This window comes from Camelus ferus, chromosome 3 (assembly GCF_009834535.1).
Source record: "Camelus ferus isolate YT-003-E chromosome 3, BCGSAC_Cfer_1.0, whole genome shotgun sequence".
In the NCBI taxonomy this organism is placed as follows: domain Eukaryota; kingdom Metazoa; phylum Chordata; class Mammalia; order Artiodactyla; family Camelidae; genus Camelus; species Camelus ferus.
Genome location: NC_045698.1, coordinates 9,868,427 through 9,890,818, shown reverse-complemented (window position 1 = coordinate 9,890,818; position 22,392 = coordinate 9,868,427). Strand labels below are relative to the sequence as shown.

At 38.1% G+C, this 22,392-nt stretch overlaps 1 protein-coding gene across 1 annotated transcript in view; it reads left to right on the top strand.

Moving 5' to 3' along the window:
• Positions 1-22,392, top strand: part of DNAH5 (dynein axonemal heavy chain 5) — a 237,484-nt gene that overhangs the window by 132,717 nt on the left and 82,375 nt on the right. The window contains 10 exon segments of the mRNA XM_032470113.1: positions 3,875-4,021; positions 5,353-5,594; positions 7,432-7,608; positions 8,065-8,266; positions 8,942-9,084; positions 9,827-9,961; positions 16,645-16,767; positions 16,962-17,175; positions 18,477-18,700; positions 20,840-21,038. Of these exon segments, the coding sequence (XP_032326004.1) occupies positions 3,875-4,021; positions 5,353-5,594; positions 7,432-7,608; positions 8,065-8,266; positions 8,942-9,084; positions 9,827-9,961; positions 16,645-16,767; positions 16,962-17,175; positions 18,477-18,700; positions 20,840-21,038 (1,806 nt within the window).

The window sequence follows — 22,392 nt, the reverse complement described above, 5'->3', positions numbered from 1 at the left end:
TATATGATACGATATTATTAGCTATAATCACCATGCTGTACATTAGATCTCCAAACTTGTTAATCTTATAACTGGAAGTTTGTACCCTTTGTCCAGTGGCTTCCCATTTCCCTCACCCCCCAATCTTTGGTAACCGCCATTCTACAATCTGCTTCTCTGAGTCTGACTCTTTTAGATTCCACATGTAAGTGATGTTATACAATATCTGTCTTTGTCTGACTTATTTTACTCAGCATAATGCCCTCAAGGTCCATCCATGTTTTTACAAATGTCATTTCTTGTGGTTGCATACTATTCCATTGTATATGTATACCACATTTTCTATTCATTTATTCCTTGACAGACACGTAGGTTGCTTCCATATCTTGGCTCTTCTGAATAATGCTACAGGAAAAACATTTTTAAAAGTGACTTTATGCACTGTGCTGTATGTTTTACATGGCTTTCAAAATGATCGTGAGATGTAGCTATTACTAACCCCATTTTGTACAAAAAAGTCAAGGCTCAATTTTGGAAATGCTCAAGGTCAAAAAGATGGTAAGTAATGAGAGTCAAAATTAAGGTCAGGGTCCATTAATGAGAAACCCAGACTTTTCCCAGTATACCATACCATTTCCCAATAATAACTTGATACAAGATGCTACCTCTCAATAATTCCAATCTCAACTGTTAAATTCTATGTATTGAAAGATCTTCCTAATTACAAACTAGTTTTCCACCCAGAATCAGATACTTTTCTTATGGAGTGAAATAAATGCATTTAATTTCCAGATGTCCCTAAGCCTTACACCCAAGTCCTTAATTCGAGGTCATCTAGGGATCATGGACGTTGCCATGTTCATGATTATTCCTGTATTCTCTGGTTCTGATTAGACATCAATGACTTTCTTCCTAAACGTATTGATAGCCCTTAGCTGTGGCAGTTAAGTTCCAAAATCTCCCAGAACTTTGGCTGTTGGAGTGCATCCTACATTGTCCCAAAGGGAGAAGCTGCCTGGCTGGGTTTCCAGTCAGCTGGTGGAGCCCCAGTGCACTGATATTAAGTTGGTGGTCAGTGGCAATGGTGTATATTTGCTCTACTGACCTGCACTCATTGGATTTACTCTGAGTTTCCTCAGTTAGGAGGAAGTAAATTCTGTACATCAGGACTCTGCCAGGGGTCTGCACACTGAGATAGGGGTACGCTTTCAGCTGGCACAGACCTCCACCCAGACTGAAAGGTCGCACCCGTAGGACTTAGCACGTGGCTTCACGTGTGCCTTTAAGATTCTGTTTTGGGATTTTTTATGTAACATTAAAATGACATATTCTTCCTCTCAAATTATGCTTAATAATACTTTTATTGTTGTTATGAAGCTGCCTCCTGTCAACAGTAAACTACAGATGCACGTGGTACAATGACTTGAACAAAATGAGTACGAATATGAAACACTATGTGTACTGTGACTGAATTATGTAGTCAGTATGGTGTCTCTGGTTTCGGAGAAGTTCCTTGCAAAGATGAACTAATTATTAGACTACTTGCTGTTTATTAGCCTGTTCTTGGCTTTAGTATGTAGGGTAAACATTTGTTATGTTAAATAATCCATTGCTTCTTACTGAAAACTTTCATTATCCAAAAGATTGAGAAGGTTGGACTTCTACTAGACCCATGTATGTTACTTGTTCCTTTATTCATCGTGTATTTGCTCATCAAATATCTTTGATGTTTTGTACTTTGAGTTTTGTACTAGAATTGGAAAAACAGGCATGAAAAAAAATGGCCATGTCTTCAAGGAGTTTACAGTGTGGTGGAGTGAAACAGGTAACTGTAACTCAGCATGGAAGACTGGACGGGAGGACGACTTGGACAGTTCTCCTGTGGGCAGAGGCAAAGGAGATCTGAAACCTTTCCAAGGAATTCTAGAAAGGCTTACAGAGTGGGTTCTACTTCACCTGAGGTTTGAAGGTTGAGCAGCAGATGGATAAAAGGCATTCTTAGCAGAATGAAGAGGCAGAGCAGGTAGGAGGGGACTGGCGAGAGCACGATACACCTGGAGAAGTGCTTTGGCGTGGAGGAAATGTCATGTGTGTGTGCGTGGGGTGAGGGAGATGAGGGGCTGTAGCAGATGCCCTTGGTGCCCAGTGCCACATCCCTCTGGCCCTTCCCTGCTACAGATGTAGCTTTTGGACAGTTTCTCCCCCAAACACCAGTGCTGTCTCCTGGTTTTTCAGCCCTGTGACTTTCCTTGAAGCTAGGGAACTGGAAGAAGGGGCTGGATGGAAATTAGTACTTCCGAGGCAGCCATTCCCTCAACCAGTGGGGGGAAGAGCAAATGTCCCATCTCCTCCTGTCTTTTATGGGACACTCCATCTGTGACCAGCTCACCAAGGAGCCCTTTATGGGTTTTCTCTGCTTTCCTTTCTCACTCTTTTTTTCCCCCTGAATCCAAATTCCCAGTACCCATGTCTTTGTTTGAGGCTTTGCTTCCAGGGAGAATTCAAGTTAAGTGTGGATGGCATGGCATAGAGGCTTTGTAGGTCATGCTAAATATCTAGATTTTATTCTGTAGATGATTGGAAGCCAGGGAGCTGGGGAGTGATGTGACTAGCCCTGTGTGTAGAGGAGCACCTGGTGGCCATGTAGAGAAGAGACTGCACGACAGGAGAGGCTGTCTAGGGACCTCCATAAGGAGGTGACAGCAAGAAAAGGGCGGTTGCGTTAGGACAGAGTCCATGAAGACAGAGTGATCAGGACAGTCAAGCAGTGCCTAGGAAAAGAATTAAGAGGAATTAGTTTAACCAACAAGTTAAAAGTCAAGCATTTTTTTCTTATCAAGCTCTTATAAAAATGTTATGGTATTTTAAACGAAAATGATACAATCTACCTATAACTGTAATGAAATAATTTTTGATGATTTCTCTTGTATGGGCAACAGACCAAGTCCAGTTTTCACCTATGATGCTGTCATACATTTGAAGAGTTTGCTGCCCTTTTGTAGAGTGTGATTAGATTTAAAAAAATGTGTTCCCAGTCTTCTGGATGTCATTTACTGAAAAAGCTGAACTGTGATTAAGCTGAACTTTAGCATCTTAAAATATTGCAAATAATTGCCCTGATTCTTCTTGTGATTTTGAAAAAAGGAGAACTAAGATCTAATTTTCTTTTTCTTTCTTTTTAAATCTAATTTTCTAAATGGGTTTTCGTTTCCAATGTGCACATTTATGTCTGTGTGCCTGTGTTTGTCCATCTTTCCACACAGTATGTAATATTCTAGCATCTGTTTTTTTTAAGTTTATACCTTAAGCCTTATTCTTTGATTTTTTGCTTATTAACCACAGTCCCCTACATACAGAATCTGTCTTATTTAAGAGTAGTTTTAGGGATTGAAAGATTTGAATGCCTTTTTTTGAGACTGGCCACCAAAGAAAAATCCTTGATTCCTGTAACATTAGTTTAGCTGATTTTTTTTCCAAATGGCCAAGAACATATCTCAGCAAATCTAAGTGATAGTGATATTTCTAAGTGATAGCTCAGACATAAGATTTAATTTAATATACCATAAACCAAAAGATTTTTTGAGCTGTGACATTTTGAAGAACTTCTAGATTGTATTAATCTCTTCATCAATTCCAGCATGGTATCTTTTTTCTCCCCCTTATGTAACATACAGTTTTCTTTTCCAGAAGATAAAAAAGTGCTTTAGTCAATAAGATATAATGAGGCTAATTATGATAACTTGGAATGCAGTAAGGCATACATTTTGAATGATTAATTTTGCATTTCTCACACTTTGAACACCTGCTGACAGTACACTGCCGATGGGTGCAATGCTGCCTAATGATGGTTCATTCTGCATCTGAGTTGTTTAAAATTTGGATTTACTTGGTACAGATTGTGGAAAACCACACCGGGAAATGAGAATGAATCCCAAAGCGATTACAGCCCCGCAGATGTTTGGTCGGCTTGACGTGGCGACGAATGATTGGACCGATGGGATATTTTCTACTCTTTGGAGGAAGACGTTGAGGGCTAAAAAAGGTAGAAATGAATTGCAAGTATTATTTTTGACATGTACTTCTAAATAAAAGCCTTGGTGGCTATTTAAAATTAGTAGAGCAACTGTATCACAGGAGGAAATGGGCTTCTTTGGGAAGAAAACTGTGTACATCAAAGATGAAGCCTGACAAATTATTCTCTTTAGATGTACACTGGTGTTTGGTTGTTGTTTAAACAAACTCGTTAAGGGCTAGTGGTTCACTCTGAATATTCTCTCACTTACGGGCTCTGTAAATTGAGCCCAGTGGTCCCAGGAGGTAAGCTCAGATGGGAGAGGGGATATCAACTCTCCTCTTGTTAATTCTCTTGCTCCTCAGTGAGTGGGTGAAAGGCACAGTGAATGCAGCTGCAGGGACGGGGCGGGGGGGACTGCAGGAGAAGGACAGGACATGGGGGCTCACTTCACGAGTCCATGCTTTGGGTCACAGTGTTCTATTGAAAACCGTTTGAGGTGGCTCCACTGACATTCCCTTGTAGGGAACATGGCTCATCAACCCAACACCAACTGTCAGAAGAGACGTGAAGGCACCTCGTTCCTAAAGTGTGCTCATATTAGAAACTGCTGTTGTTTTACTGGAATTTAATAAAATTTTGTTTCTGATTTGGTCTAGTAATACTATATAAACACAGATCCAGTAACCAAATGTTGCATCAAAGAATAGGAACTCAGAGAGTTTTTTTTCTTTTTTTTAAACCTTTTAAAAAAGGCAACATGTGCCTTTTCTTTCACAGGGATTTTGGTGATCAAATCATCATTTTACTTAAACTGCTAGTTTAAAGAGCATAATTAGGATTTTGTAAGCTTGTACCTGCAACTACTATTCCCATTGCCTGAAAAATGTTCTCTCTAGATCTTTATTTACATCATTTCATTCTCCTCCAGAAATATTCCATTGACCACCTTATCTAAAATGCCCCATCCTCTTATCCTGCTTAATTCTTCTTATCACATCTATTTCGTACGTATTGGTGATTATCAGCTTTTCCTTAGGATGGAAGCACTGTGAAGACAGAATGTTGTCTTTTTTATCACGATGTCCCTGGAACAATGCTGACACAGAAAAGGTGCTCAGTGGGTATCTGTTCAATGAACAAATGACTTTTTGCTTTGATTATGGGCTTTAAACAACTACTCCATTAAGACCCGGAAGAGTCCTCTGTGACAAAATAGGCTAATCATTTAGATGAAAGCTTTATTCAAAAATTAATGAAAGTTACATCAGACGATTGTACCTCTTTAGGCACAGTGATTACGTATATATGCACATATGTATATGCGTGCTTTCCCTCCTGCCTTTGGCGGGATGTTCTAGGGGAGCACATCTGGATAGTTCTCGATGGTCCAGTAGACGCCATCTGGATTGAAAATCTGAATTCCGTTTTGGATGATAACAAAACTCTAACCCTTGCCAATGGCGATCGGATTCCCATGGCTCCAAACTGCAAGATTGTTTTTGAACCTCATAACATCGACAACGCTTCGCCCGCTACTGTCTCAAGAAATGGAATGGTTTTCATGAGTTCTTCTATCCTCGACTGGAGTCCTATTCTTGAGGTATGATTGCAATCTTCTTCTTTTTTTGTATAATTAAAGGGGAAAACAGATCCTTTAGCATTCTTTTAGAGTGTGTGCTGATTCTTCTGCAGCCCTGCATTGCCTTTTAGTGCTAATGTTTGTGGACATCCTTGAATGCTCTGGGACATTCAGCGCAGGTTGTCCCTTACAGGTTTCTTGAGTGCTCAGGGTTCTGCAGTTCCAATCATTTTAGACCTGTGATGTCCACCCTGTGGGCTGGAGAGTAACTGCAGGGCTTCAGTGAATCAATAATCCCACCAGACTATGACTGAATAAGGAAAATTTAATTGCATTCACTTTGAGGATTCGTGACATTTTTTAAAAAGGCACTCATTCACATAAAATTTGGAAGCAACTATCTTAGAATATTAACTTGAAGGAGACAATTTATTAAAATTGCATATAAAGAATTTTTATGAGATTCAATAGTTATTATAGTCATAATGTTAGTTTTAAGTTTGCACCTGGAAATAATATTTCAGGTAATATCTGTTCAATTCATGATAAAGTATATTATTTATTACCATCAATATATGCTAGAATATGTTGATTATAAGATTATAATTAAATGCCTTGCATACTTAGATATTTTACTAAATAAATACTATAAGGTAAGGCAGAATCCTTATTAGATAAGCTACCTGTAAAATCTTTTTTGACATTGTTGATCAAATAAATATTCTCATTTATATAAGTTTTTTGAAGGTATTTTGATTGAGAACTTATGAATTCATAGTTTAAATCAAGTAGATGAAGGTGTGAAGGAGGGGATTATAAAGCAAAATGATACTGATGTACAGTTGGACGTGTCACTAAAAATGCTTCTGAAGATTTCAGATTTTACCATTACATTATCCACCCACTAAAGAGAAAACAGAGCAAGATTTCTCAGCCCTGGCTTTGCAAAAATAATCACCAATGACGGTGCTTTAAAATACAGATGATTGTGTTATACCTCAATCCTATCAAATTAGAACCTCTGGAGAGGGAGGTGCAAGAGTTACTGTTTTTAAAAAATTGTTTTTTAAAGTACCACAATAGATTCAGGCTTAGTAATCCCAGATAGAGCAAACGCCAATGTATTTGTGATTTTCCCCAAATACTTCAAATTCACAGAGGCTTTTAAAAAATACTTTTACACTTCTAGCTAACAAATATTTAGAGTTCATGCAGTTTCCGAATATTGGCTTTCCCAAATGACTAAATTCTCTATTTTCCTGCATATTCTTTGTTATGTTTTCTGCATTGGTTATTAGTTAAATTAGAAGAGATAAAAGAAAATAACTTGGGATAAAGCTTTGTTTCCCATGTTGAAAAATCTGAGGATAGATTTCCTTTGTTCATCTTTTATTCTTTTTCCTTTTTCTAAATTATTTCCATGTTCAATCCTCCTCATTTTCTCTAGTATATTTGAATCAAAAGCTGAAAACCTTGTCCTCCGTCTTGGCTTCCAGACCTGAGCTCACGCTTAGTGTATGTAATAGCTGAATGTAGAGACGCTGGAGTCGGAATCTGGGTTTGAATTCTGACCTTGCTACCTACCAGCTATGGGATCCAGGGGACGTTACTTAAATTCCTTGGGCCTCCATTTCCTCATCTGCAAAAGCATAATAATTCCTCCTTCACAGAGTTGTTCTGAGCCTTAAGTGAGGTAATACATGAAAGAATTTATATCAAGACCTAGTACATCAGAAGCACAAGTTAATCATTAGATATTATTACTGTTAGTTGATATTTTAAAAACTTTTGTCCAACAATGGCCATTATTCTGGGGTGCTAATAAATTTAATCAACACACTCATCTATAAACTGACAGGGTTTTCTTAAGAAACGCTCGCCTCAAGAAGCCGAAATTCTTCGGCAGCTGTACACCCAGTCGTTTCCAGACCTGTATCGCTTCAGTGTTCAGAGCTTAGAACACCGGATGGAGATGCTTGAGGCCTTTGTGATCACGCAGAGCATCAGCATGCTTCAAGGCCTGATCCCTCCCAAGGTAAATCTCTCAGCTTTCTAGAAGTTTCTCTCCTTTTAGTTGAGCCACTCTGTGCAGGGTCTGCAATATTTGAAATCCATTCTTAGAACCATGGGGAAGGGGAGAAGTTTTCAAACATGGACTCTACATATTTTGTGTCTTTTTCATCTTCCTTCCTTCCTTTTTCTTTTTCTTTTTTTTTCACACACAAACCATGAATTTGTAATTTTGTGGCAGGTTTTTGCAATCATCTAAAAATCATTCCAAATTTATTTTGGAAACCAGTGTGGTATTCCCAGAGATCAGTTCTGCGTTTGTTTTCCAGCTTTATTCATCCTTCCCTCCTTTTTTTTTTTTTGTGTGTGTGTGGGGAACTGTTGTCTCTTTTAGATCTTCACTGTTTTCATTAAAACCTCAAAGCAAAGTTTTGGTTTGAGGATGAAGCAATTAAAAACAAAACGTGTCTCTCGCGCTCAGGAGCAGGGTGCGGAGGTCACAGCAGAGCACCTGGGGAGGCTGTTCGTCTTCGCCCTGATGTGGAGCGTCGGGGCGGTGCTGGAACTGGACGGCCGGCGCCGGCTGGAGCTCTGGCTGCGCTCCCGGGAGGCGGGGGCCTTGGACCTGCCGCCTCTAGCGGGGCCGGACGACACCGTGTTTGACTATTACGTCGCGTCCGATGGTGAGCACATTGCTTCCATCTGCCCATCACATGCGCTGACATTTTTTTTCCAAGTGGCTAATATTTGCACAGACACCGTATATATGTGTGTGTGTGTGTATGTATATGTATATATATATATATATATTTTTTTTTTTTCTAAATGATAGTTAAAACTCTTGGCTGTAAAATTAAAATGGAAATTTTCATATGTGTATGATAGTCACTTGTTTCTTTTTCAAATATTTATTTCAGTTATGTTCCAAATGCACATTTTCTTGTTAAAATATTGCGTACTGAACTTTTAATGAATTACAAAGAAATTTTAAAAATCCCCAAATCAGATCCATTTCAGCTATTCATTTGATGTAATCAGCAACTTATATAAAAATTACAAAGTGTGGAAAAGAAAAGAAGAAAAAGGAAAAGAAAAAGAGAAAAGCAATTACGAAGTGTGAAGTATGTTTTTACGAAATGGGTGTGTGTATCTATACACCTGTATCTCTGTATATACACTGTAAGTTTATTTATATGTGCCTACACGTGTATAAAACACACATATACACATATATGAAGTACATAGATATGCAATAGTTATATATATGGCAGCCTGGGATCTTTTATTTTTGGTCTTACAATTATTATAGGAATTATTCACTGGGATATGAAGATGTAAATGGTGTCTGTTCACCTCAGGTCAATGGATGCACTGGAACACACGTACTGAGGCGTATGTGTTTCCACCTCATTCCACCCCAGAGTATGGCTCCATCTTGGTGCCCAGTGTTGACAACGTGAGAACTGACTTCCTAATTAAAACCATCGCTTCACAGGGCAAGGTACAGCTCTTTCACTTTCATTAAAAATAACGTATTTAAAAACATCACTTGAAAACATGAGGCGTCTTGCGTTCGTCTTAGGCTGTTTTATGTTGCTGTTTAGAATCAATAGAACTATTGCCCAGATTAGTAGCCCTTCCTTTATTAGTCCTCAGTAACAGTCTTAGAGTTGCATAGCTCTAATTCATAATTAAGTAATTGTTTCTCATATATTGAGAGAAAGTGAATTTTGACTTAGTTTTCTAAAGAGAGAGCCCTCTCTTTTGATCCTTGTCTTATTTCGCCTGGGCTGCCATAACAAGATACCACAGATTGGGTGGCTTAAGCAATGAACATTTCTTTTTGCACAGTTCTGGAGGCCTGAAGTTCAAGATTAAGGTGTGGGTGGTTTAGTTTTTTCGGAGCCTTCTCTCTCTCTCTCTCTCTCTCTCTCTCCTTGGCTTGTGAGGGGGCTGTTTTCTCACTGCGTCCTCCTATGGTTTTATCTCTGAGCGTACATCCCTGCGGTTTCTCTGTATCAGAGTTTCCTCTTCTTGTAAAGAGGCCAGTTAGATTGAACAGTGGCCCACAGTTACAGCCTCATTTTAACTTAATCGTCCCTTGAAAGACCCTGTTTCCAAACACAGTCACATTCTGAGGGAGGGGTTAGGGCTTCCACGTATGAATTTTGTGGGGATGCCATTCAGCCCATGATGATTATTTTATTGTATTTTCTGTATTTCTTTCTTGACTCCTGTTTTAGGCTGTGCTGTTAATTGGTGAACAAGGAACAGCCAAAACAGTCATAATCAAAGGATTTATGTCAAAATATGATCCTGAAAACCACATGATCAAGAGTCTGAACTTTTCTTCTGCAACCACCCCGCTCACGTTTCAGGTACTGGCTCCCTGGTGTTGCTGATCTAGCCCAGGCTTGTGATAGACGTCAGAGGCTTGAATCCCCTGACAGCTGTACTGTGCCCATCGAACTGCACCTGTACTTTCACAGCTGTGCTAAGTCCCCTGTGTATGTCTTCTTTATCTCTATCATTCAATTGCAATGGAATCTCTCCTTCGTTAGATTATAACATATAATCTTATGGAGAAATAAAAAGCTTAAATAAGATGTTCAAAACCTTGATACTGTTTAGAATATCTATGTAGAAAAGCCTGTGAACACCAAAAATCCAAAATTATTTTTTTTTAATTTTGGGGAGAGATGATCAGGTTTGTTTGTTTGTTTGTTTATTTATTTATTTTTAATGGATTTACTGGGGATTGAACCCAGACCTTGTGCATGCTAAGCACACGCTCTACCACTGAGCATACCATCCCCCCAAATCCAAAATTAAAAGAAATATTGTTTATTCCCCACCTAAACATACTGCTTCTCCCCACTCTCTGCTTTTCTGGGAGTGTTACTGTTATTCTAGCCTTTAGGTTAGACACATTAGAGTCATCTTTGGTGGGTCTCTCTTGAGTCAGGGGTTGCTAATGTATCTAAGGAAATACTTTCACATCTCTTCCTTTTTTCTTCATTCTCCCCACCCATCTCTACATAATCCGCTTCCTCATGATACCACAACAGGGTGTTAGCATCAAAGAAGCCCCAGCTGGTCTTGCTTCAAGTCTAATTCTCTTGCAACCTAGCTTCTCTTCTTTCTCCAATCTCTGGTTCCTATATTGCCATGTTTATCCTGTTCCCTGACTTAATATTCCGTAATAACTTCTATTATCAATTGCAGCAAGGAATGCAAATCTTAGAATCTTAGCACGTTAAAGATTTTACTCTATGGTATCACTGAGGAGGAACAGAGAAAAACTCTCAAGTTTGCATTGCTTTTGTCAATGAACCTGCCAAGAATGAACTGGGCTTGCATAGGCTAACTGGTTCTTTTTCTCCCATTCCTAAATTATTTAAGACCTTTTTGAAACCAGATAGGAAATCCTAAATGTCAGTCCATGCTTCAAGGGTTTGATATCAAATAACCTCTGATATCTTTACTAGGAACATTAAGACATGAATAAAAAGATACACCTTATAAATTGAACTGTATGAGGTGATACACTCAGAGATACATACGAAAAAGATTTATGAAAAGGTACATTCATAAATTGAAAGTGGAAGGGAAATTTTTAGGGGAATCCAAGCTCCAAAGGTCTTTGCTTTTGATTAGCTTTGTTGTTGTTTAGTTTTAGGGGATAAACTATCAAAGAGCAATGAAAATTCTTGCGATCAAGGCTAAATCGTGACTTTTTATCACTGAGTGTAATTGATGACTGCAGAATGCAAATAAAATGACTATTGGTTAAGTCTCTAAATAAGACTGTCAAAACATTATGCTCCTCTGTTAGAGATGGAATTTCCAAAACTGGATGGCCTTCTATCGAATGAATATTATTTACACAGTGTGGTGTCAGGAAGGTCTGGATGGACTATCAGCCCCAAATCGCAGTGACTCAGCGGTGGTATTCTTGTGTTTGGGGAACAGCACACTAAATTATCCTGGACTGGCAAGATACTAACGTTATACACATTCCCTGGATACTGTTTTATATTTAAAGAACTCTTGTTTACTTTAAGAGAAGTTCTCCTTATAGGTTATAATTATCACCTTACTTGTTGATGAAGATTTTTAAGTGTTTAATTAAACTTTGAATTTTTTTCCCCTTGCCCTCTCTGGCTCCTTACTTGCTTAGCAAAGTCACAACCCTAGATAAGTAGAATCTCTCTGCCTTTCCAAGTTTGTAGCCATGCAACTGAATATCTCTGGAGAAAAAACACAGTCATGTTGTCTCATTTTGTAAACCTCAGTGGGTTCTTGATTTGATTGGGCCATTGAAGTGTTCATCCCCCGTTCCCTCTCTCCCCCCTTGCCTAGAAGGACTGTTCCCCACCTTCTCCGCTTTGCTTCCCTGTTCTTATTCTCAGGGATAAACTTTTATTTCACTGAGAATATTGAACTAATCAGAAGTGAATTTCTAAAATCCCACATCCCATTTACCTCCCTGCCAACACCCGCACCATACACTCTGCTTCTGTTTCAAATAAAGCATCTTTGCTTCTGTCAAAGCTAGTTGTTCACTTGTTCACGAGGTCTCATCCCCTTTTTCCTACTCGAGGATATTGCTCTATCAATCCTTTATTCTTCCTCCTACACATCATTTCCCTCTTCCTTTACTAGACTGTCCTCATCAGCATTAAAGTATGATTTCTTTTCATTATGTAGGGTCGCTATCTAGCTATTCACATTTCTTGAGAGTGAATTACATCTTTAGGGGTGGAATGCAGTTCTGACAGTGACTACCTGGAGTTAGTGCAGACTTCATGGGTGAAGGGCTCAGTCTCCCACAGGACTTCCCTCACATTAGAACCAGCCACAAGCTCAGGGGGTCCCAGGCCACCAGCACTTCTGAACAACTGGCTGCAGACTTAAGGGTTCCTATGACCCTGTCAGCTTCTGTAATTAACTAGAATGACTCCAGAATTCAGGAAAATGATATGCTTATGATTATGGTTTTAACATAAAAGATATGAATCGGGATCAGCCAAAAGAAGAGATGCATAGGGCAAGGTTTGGGAGTGTCCCAAGTGTGAACTTTCTTTGTCCTCAGGATGTATTACTCTCCAGGCACATCTGTGTATGTCATCAAGCAGGAAGCTCACCTGAGCCTCAGTGTTCAGAGTTTTTATTGAAGTGACATTCCACAGGCATGATTGATTGGCCATGTGATTGAACTCGATCTCCAACCCCCCCCTCCCCTGGCCAAGGAAGTCAGCTGATACCCCATGATTTAAAGCTCTAACCCTCTAATCACATGGTTGGTCTTTCTGTCACAAGTGGTCTGAGAGGTCCACCATGAATAACAAAGACATTCTTATCATTCAGGACACTCCAAGGGTTTAAAGGCTCCCTCCTAGGAAACAGGGACAAAAGTGAGCGAAATTCTTTAGTATAAGGCAAGGAGTTGTCACATAGTTTTGCTAGTAACTCTTGGTGATATTTACCCCTCTCAGGTGGTAAAGATCTGTGCTTTATGTCTCTATAACATGAAATATTTATTAATTTCTTGGGAAAGGGCACACACGATCTAGAAAACAATCTTTTACTAATATACAAATTCATAAACCATATAATAAATTTCTAGAAGCAGTACTGCATTGAAGTATAATCATTAGAAGAATTATGAAGCAGGCGTTCAAGACATAAACACCTGTATTCTTTAGGGTTCCATGATCTGATTCACAACTACTGAACTTCAGCCTTCAGTAAGAAGGTGGTTTCAGCATTTCACTATTTCTTTTTCTGTTCAGAGTTATCACAGGATCATCTACTCTGTTTAGTGGCTGTTTTGACTGCTAAGCATCAGAGCTTTCTATTAAGCTAGACTCATTAGTTTCAGAAAGCTTTCAATTAGCTAAACTGCTGTAATTAACTTTCTCACTATAATTTTCAGCTCTTCATGCTAAACAAGGGCTGGTGGAGCTGAGCATTGGTCTCTGTGTCTCCCATTTATCTGGAGCCAAACCAAATTGAAATTGTAGATGAGAAAATAGATACTGTCCATCCCTCTGTTGTCCTCATGATGGCACATGTGTCAAGGACACACATCTGTTACTCGATAGGTTGTTTTCATTAGGGCTGGAGAGTTGAGCTGGGACCATCATGATGTTCCCTGTAAATCAGTAGTAAGGAACCACTGGAATGCTGAGCAGGATTACATCACCACTTAGAAAGATTCATTCTGGCTGCAGATGGAAGAGACAGGGCTTTCCTCAGAGAGACTTCAGAGGAGGTGGTTACAGTAATTCCTCAGGAGAGGGGTTGGGCTGGACCAGGAGAGTAAAAGCGGGAATGAAAACAGTACGAGGATGCATTCAAGTTGTGGTTGAGAAGCAGAACTGACAGGGCTTGTTTTTGGTTGAGTGAATTTTGTTGGAGGAGTGGGATAGGAGAGAGAGAGAAAAAAATTAAAGATAACTCCCAAGTTTCTTGTCTTTCTTGATCTATGTAGCAAATATTTACTGATAAAATACATTGTACCAGACACCTTTCTAGACACTGAGGAGGCTGTGATGAACAAGACAAACAAGGAGCCTGCCTTCCTTGCATTCTAGTGGGAGAGACAGACAATAAATCAAATGAGTAACTATACCTATTTGGTTGTGTTAACTGGACTATGATTTATTCCACTGAAACAATGGATGAGGCGGGAACATAGATCAAGGAGACCAGGGAGAAGGTGAATGGCAGAATACTACAAAGATGAATGGTAATTCTTTAGACTGATTCCTTTGGGGAGACAGAAGAATCTGGATAAAATTGTCACTCACACAATAGAGACAGTGTATATGACTTCTTAGAAAAAGAAATTTGCAGGGCTGACTGGAGGTAGGGAGGGCAATTTAAGAGATTGTAACACTAATCCATATGAGAAAGACAGATAATGCTAGGCGTATCTAGATCTAGGGCACAGCGTTGTTCAGAGAGGAGGAGAGACATTAGAAAGCAAGACTGAAATTATACTAGAAAGAACATATGGATGTTGGATGTGGACATGTGTGGGCGGGGCCGTTAGGTAGATGTGTTGATCCGTGAGATGAGCACCGAGTAGTGGGTGCAGACTTTGTGATGAGTGAGAGACGTCTGCTTGGATATGTTGGCTTTGCAATGCTATAGATCACCTACACGGGAAAGTCCAGTTGGAGATACCAGTCCAATTGTACAGTTTTCCCAGCCATTCCCAGAGAAATAGATCTAAGATGGAGTAGAGCATGAAGTTACTGTGTTTCAGGGCTTCAGGAGCTCTTATCAGACTCCCCAGGTCATTCGATATCTATTTAATGGGCAGCAATTCTGGAAACAGGAAGAAGTCTCAACTTCCAGGTTCACAAACTATTTAATTTTTCTCCCTCCTTTTTTTTTTTTTTTTAAATTTTGGTCAACTTAGCTTTTTTTTATGATATTTATCACTCACTAGTAATTTCCTGCTATTTCAAAGAAATTAGGGTTGTAATGAAGGGGAAGAAAGTGCAGGCATGTGACTATGACTCCATATTATCTCACCTGTTCCATCTGTGGCTTTAGTTCTCAGAAGGCTCCTGAAGACATAAAATCTTCATGTGCCTGTAAGTTCTCATTAACAGAAAAGGGGATGCCTGAAAGGCTCTGTTTTGCCGTAGGGAGTTGTCAAAAGATTATTAATTGCTTTATGCATTTAGATTCATTGAGAAGCAGAGCTAGATTTAGTTTAGTGCATTACTTTAAACAGTTTGCTTTTATGTCAAGGGAATGTGGCTTTTTTTTTCTTTTGCCACTGTACCGTTGTCATGGGAAATTTATTTTGTAATTGAATGGATTGTAATATATTTATGTATCTTTCTATTTAAAAAATAGTGAGAAAATTTTACATCTCTTGCTATTATTCATTAAACTGATGGAAACTTAACAATTTGAAATGACCAAACTGCGAAGATTTCCAAGAACAGATATATAGATTTTTGTTTATATCTTGGCCTTATTTTGTGGTTGTATCTTGAAGGATTATTAATGTCATTTTAACTGGTTTGCTCTTCATCATGAAATAAGAAGACATTTTTTGGATAGGAGGAGAATGCATTTTTATCTCAATACATCTCCACTTTCTCTTATATTTATATATTATCTTCAACATGACTTAAAAATCATGAATCAGTAGGTTCCTGTCATAGTGGGAACGAAATGAGGTTTTTAAGACTGAGCTTTGTGAAACTTGTTTTCCCTGCAGTGCTAGCTCTGGTTACTCAGTACATACATTTTGAATGATGGATTGATTTCCAAACTACATTGTATTACCATGGAAATAATAATACTGTAGTCAGTAGTCTGGGGTTCTTCCTCCAGGTCCCCCTTACCCCTGCCAGCACCCCTTCTATCTTTTCTAATAACTCCTTTCCACACTGCTAGGAATATTTTTATAGAGCAGAGTATAGGACCCTCCTGTACCACCCAAGCTCAACATAGAAAAGAGAAGGCATTGTCCCCCATTTTGTGAAGGGGAAGAGAAATGATTCAGTGTCACTGTGTCTGTCCCAAAGCCGATTGTGTCAGGCTACAGAAGTCAGTTGGCAGACTTCTCAGCGAAGAGAGACCATCCTTCAGATTAGGGCAGGTTGTGGTGGGGCTCAGAGCACAGCCCTGAGAAGCTTCTTGGACAGTAGCCCGGTTAGCTTTGTCTCTGAATTTAAGGAAACTGAGCAGGGCTGGGCCCTTTGAATAATGGGGGTTGAGGATTATAGTGTCATCAACGGGGGCACAGTACGACAAAACAAAATCTGTAGGAATAAACAGAAGAGTCTCATCCCATTCAAAATTCACATTGATTGGAATTTTATTTACTCCTAAATCAAACCAGATTGTCAAAGATTATAAATGTTACCCAAGAACATTTTGGTACCTCATGCCCTGCTTTCCAGAATTAAGGGAGAATTTTTGGGTTTTTCTAATCCTTGTAATTTCAGAGGTTCCTAGATTTTAAAATAATTGACCAAGTCTTAGGGGATATTTTCACAGATGCTCCTGTTGGCTTTTTGTTTAACAGAGGACAATAGAGAGCTATGTGGATAAACGCATGGGTACAACATATGGCCCTCCAGCAGGAAAGAAGATGACTGTTTTTATTGATGATGTAAATATGCCCATAATCAACGAGTGGGGAGACCAGGTATACCGATCCTATTGTGCACGTTACTTGTCTAATTCATCATCGATTTACTTTTTGATGAGTAAATATTTTTCTACTTTTTCAACGTGTAAATTCCTGAATTCCAATAAAGTCCGTTACTTAAAAACATTCAAAGAGTTAGGTTCCGGGATATAAAGAAATGACATTTTAATTCTTCGACTTGTCTTTCTTAGGTTACTAATGAGATAGTACGACAGCTGATGGAACAGAATGGATTTTATAACCTGGAGAAGCCTGGGGAGTTTACCAGCATTGTGGACATCCAGCTTTTAGCAGCCATGATCCATCCTGGGGGTGGACGCAATGATATACCCCAAAGACTCAAGAGGCAGTTCTCTATATTTAATTGCACATTGCCCTCTGATGCTTCCATGGACAAGATCTTTGGTAAAATGAATGTCAATAGGGCCTGGGAGGGAAGAACACCAGCCTGGGTTCCAATGAGACAATATCCACTCAGAGGTCAACACAGTGGGGAGCACTGGGTGATTAATTAGCCTACTGCCTCCATCATTCTCAAGTAGTGTATTTTGTTTATCTAAGGATTTATTGTGTATATGTACTGAGCTGGGTGTGTAGGTGGATCTTTTATCCCTATAGTTTTTCTTTAAGTAACTGTTGCTAGCTTCTTAAGCCAGCAAGATTAAACATCAAATGGATCTTGGACATGGTGAGATAGTTTCTTCACGGATGCACATGTTTGAGGTCTGGATTGATATAATACCATACCAAAAGTTTATGTAGCTGATACTTTAACCAACTCATATAATGATTTTGACCAAAGAAATAATATTGCACAGCATGGAAATTAGTCAAGAGTCTGATCCTCAGAGTAATTTATATGATTGGTAATAAATTATTCATTGATTACATATGTAGTATTTCAGAAATAAGTTCACTGAGGAAACACTAGCCCAACAGATAACCATAATTATTTAACTGAGTAATGAAAATGAGTTTAGAAACTGATCGTGGAATCATTCTTTCCAGAAAAAGAGTATAAAGTTATTCATGCATTCGTGTTCGGTATTGATTTACCATTTCTGAAACTGGGACTGAGAACAAACTCCTTAGGATTACCCTAATTACTTTCTGGCCGACTAGAATGTCATCTTAGCCCCCCAGGCTAGTGGCATCTGACAGTATCTGCCTTCATTCACAGCAATGGGCAAAGGTTTGGAAACCAAGTGACGTGGGAATTATCTGAACTTGGGAGAAGTAAAACGGACCAGAGAGAGGGACTATTACCGCTTTTAATTATTCTTTTTTTGCTTGGAAAGGTTTACCTATAAAGTAAATTAAAATATTTTATAATGCATGGAAAGGCAACAAAAGAATGGAGAAATCTTAAAGGCTTCACAAACCCTCCCTTTTTCTTTTCTTTTTATAAGGCAATTTTATATATTCGTCATTGTTACTCATTTAATAATATTTAATTAGTTCAGCTAGAGTTTTTAGTAGAACTTCTTAATCAACTTTTCAGTATTTGAATGCTAATTTACTTGAACCTATATCCACTTTTGATGTTCAAAAAACCTTCAAAGAACATTAATAATGGAAATTTTTTAATATGTGGTTATCTATTAAAATGTGTAGTTTATTTGTACTCTACATTATCATGTTTTTCATTTTAATTTAGTGAATTTGAACTGTTAGTGAAAATGTTACGGCTTTTTTCCTTTTTTCAGGTGTGATTGGGAGAGGGTACTACTGTACCCAAAGGGGTTACTCTGAAGAAGTGAGAGATTCAGTGACGAAATTGGTTCCCCTGACACGCCGACTGTGGCAGATGACTAAGATTAAAATGCTCCCTACCCCTGCAAAATTCCATTACGTATTTAACCTTCGAGATCTTTCTAGGATCTGGCAGGGAATGCTGAACACTACTTCAGAGGTTATCAAGGAACCAGACGTAAGTGATACATTAGAAAGTAAAGCAAATAACATTGTTACTTATTACAAACTATAGATATTCTTAGTAATGTCATATTTAGTGGAATTATGAACATATTTTGGGATATTTTCGCTTGGATTTTTTTCTTTGCTGCTTTTCATTGTCATCAGTAAGGGAGAAGTACATCAGAAAATTTCTCTTAAAAAATTCCAATAGATTTGGTTTATGTTTAAGGAAATAGTATTATTTTCTAATGAATGGAATAAAAGAAGTAATTGATTTTATCTTCTCATAATCAGATAATTTTCTTATTCTAAATAATGGAAAGAATTTCTGTTGATTTTATTATCTAAGAGTCTTCATATTATTCATCTTAAAAACTTCATACCATAAACTTGACATTTTAACTTTAAAAAGTAATTATAAATAAGTTTCCAAAACTGAAGAATAAAACCATTTTGTTGATCGTCCATGATCTTTCTTCTCCATATAAGTAGATGCACTAAAATAATGACAAATATTGGTAAAACTGAAAAGAGGCAGAAGAGTAGAATGTTCACTTGACAGAAAAAGGAGCATTTGTACATACACTTGATTATAACATTTCCCAGCTGTACAAGAATCCTCTTTGAACTAGAAGGGAATTCTAGTATGTAAATTGCAGTATGCATGTAATACGTAAAAACACAGTACACCTTTTTTTTTTTTTGGCCCAGGTATAGCCTGTGTACTCAGGCTATGGCAGTATCAGCCTCCTTTGCAGACTTTCCTGGACCCTGGGGTGCTGGTTAGGGAAGCAGGTGTTCAGAGACTTCTCCACAGAAACACAGAGACAGCCGAGGTATCCATCAAACTGTAGGCACATCAGGTGTTGACTTTAAAAAAAACAACAACCCAGTTTTGCCACAGATGTTCACAAAGTAGGTAACTGCACTGGCTGACTCCAAGATAAGACATTTTGGGGAAAACTCACTCTCCTTTTTACAGAGAATTGGGAGTCATTTTAGCAGCATGAACATTTTAATTTGAATTTTTTCCCCCTCAAAGTTATTGAGAAATTAAATTGTGGAATGTAGTTCTCCAATATTACTTTTTGAGTAGCTATTTTTTGGTGCTTTAAAAAAAATCAACATAAACAGTTCCAACAATTGGTGTTACTGTGACCTTTTGTCTTAACTGAATCATTAAAAATATTTTACTAAACTTTTATTTCCTGGCAACCCAATAACATTTTATCAATAGTAATATAGTGGCTTAAAAACCTTCTAACTTGCAAAATGTTACCAAGTTAAGAAATTTCCACCAGTCTTTCACATCAAATAAGGAGTTTAGACAAACATTCATTATTCTTGCTATAGGAACAGATATATTAAGCATTTAATTCCCTCAACTTCCAGTTAGATTTGGGCCCTGGATTATGTAGACTAGGTGATTGCTTTGTTCAGATAATCCAGATTTTTCCCATATATTCATTCAAATTGTGTTAAGTAAATATACATTTGTAATTATCTCAGTTGCATGATGAGAGTTGTTTATATGCTACATTTTATGTTATGCTCTGGACACATGAATGTAGGTGTCTTATCTAAACAGACTAATTGATCACAAACATAAGACTTTTACATAGAATATTAGTTTGTAGGTTGTTCAGAATGATTTTAGTATTTTTGTCTAGGAATGTTTTTGTTTTAAAGACTGAAAATGAATATTTTCTATTTAATATACTTGCATGAGACCAATTTGAAATGAAGTATATTTTAACCTTAACTTTTCATTTAATTTTATTTGTTTATATTTAACAGGGCAGTTATTTCCATAGAAAAATTATTGTCTACTAAGACTGTGCAAAACAAGTTTTATATCTCTTCATCCCTTGTGCAAATGCCAGTAATGTCCCCTAGATCATTTTGGCAACCAAAAATGTCCTTTGGTGATAAAATACCAAATGAAAACCGTTAGTCTAAGATCTTTTCTAATGTGTCCCCAGACCTTTTCTAATGTTGTTCCCATTAAAAGGAAACCAATAATGTCAGCCTTAACTTTTTAAAACGTAGCCTCTTAGAACAGAAAGGATAGTACTCTGCGACAGCGTTAACTTGCATTCCCAACTCTAGCATCATGGGGATTAGTAACACGTTTTAATAATGATTTTGACAGGAACTGTTACGGCTGTGGAAGCACGAGTGCAAACGTGTGATAGCGGATCGTTTCACGGTGTCTGATGATGTGACCTGGTTTGAGAGGACTTTAGTCAGCTTGGTGGAGGAGGAGTTTGGTGCAGAGAAAAAACTCTTGGTGGACTGTGGAATTGACACTTACTTTGTGGATTTCTTGAGGGATGCCCCTGAAGCCACAGGTAAACCACTGAAGCAGAATTTGAAATTCCTTAGAGGTATACCCGACAACAGAAGATTCAGTTCAGGGATGTTGAATTTCTGTCTAGTAAACTTTGCTGAAACAAGCTTGGGACATAGTAGGTGCTCAGTGAACATAGAATGAGTGGTTAAATGCATACTCATGGAACTGAAAGATTAACCATGTTCATGCATATCGGTCTTGGGTACTAAGGTAGAGTCCGGAGGCAGGATAGGGAATAAAGTGCACAAGGCTTAACGGCTGTCACATCAAGGAAGGGATCTCCCACACATTAGCTGGACAGGTCTCTGAACTTTCTTAAGCCTCATTCTCCTCTTTTATAAAAATGGAAATATTAACATATGCATCCTGGGGGAAGTAGATGAAATGTTACGAGTAGACGGCTTGGGCAGTCTGTGGCTTGTGCTCACTGCCAAATGAAAGGTATCAAAAATATGATCATTATTACTTGAGTATTCCCAGGTGTTGAAAATAAAAAGAAAAACCTCAAATTATCTGAGAGGGCCACTGAATATAATTAGAAAGAGGTGGGCGATTTGGAGGCAAGATTTTGTGGTTATGGTTCCATGAAAAATTGAAATATACTATTTTTCTTATGAAAAGAGGCAGTATTCCAATTATATTTTTTCCCTCAGAAATAACTGAGCTTAAAGCAGAACATTTTTCTTTCATTTAGAAGCCTCTCTAATACTGGAGGTGACTTTTAAGTTAATTTTCATATATAAAATGTTATATTTAAACACATGCTATTTATATCTTCCAAATGATTGAAAATGACCAGGCAGCCCTTTACTAGATTGGATGAGGGTGTGTGTGATCTGTTAAGTCTCTGAGTGACAATTGCAAAAGGAGGTTTATTGCTGGCTATGCAGTTGGAATGATCCTTCCACAGAAAGAAGCTGACACGTTTTATTTTAAATCAGGTCACACATATTCAAAAGTTGTGTAAGGGTAAGAGCGTTTACAAGGTAATTAGAATTTATATATCTAATTTCTTCTAATGCAGAAGGATAAACAATTAGATGATGGTTTTCAGGAAGCAAAGCACAACTGAAGCATTCCGAGGTGGGGGTGGGGTGGGGGTAGGGTTGGGGGTTGGGAGTTTGGGTGGGGATGGGGTGAACGAGTCTAGAGGCAAACATAGACCTTTTCATGACTTCAAAGCACTTTGTTTCTCAAAGCTTGAGTTGAACATTTATGAAATAATTAACTATTGAAATTAAATTAGTCAGAGCTTTGCAAATAGGCCAATCTTAATGATTATGCTAAATCAATTTATTTGCTATGGCATAAAATGTTTAATACACTGTTATATCAGGACAGGATCAATTGAA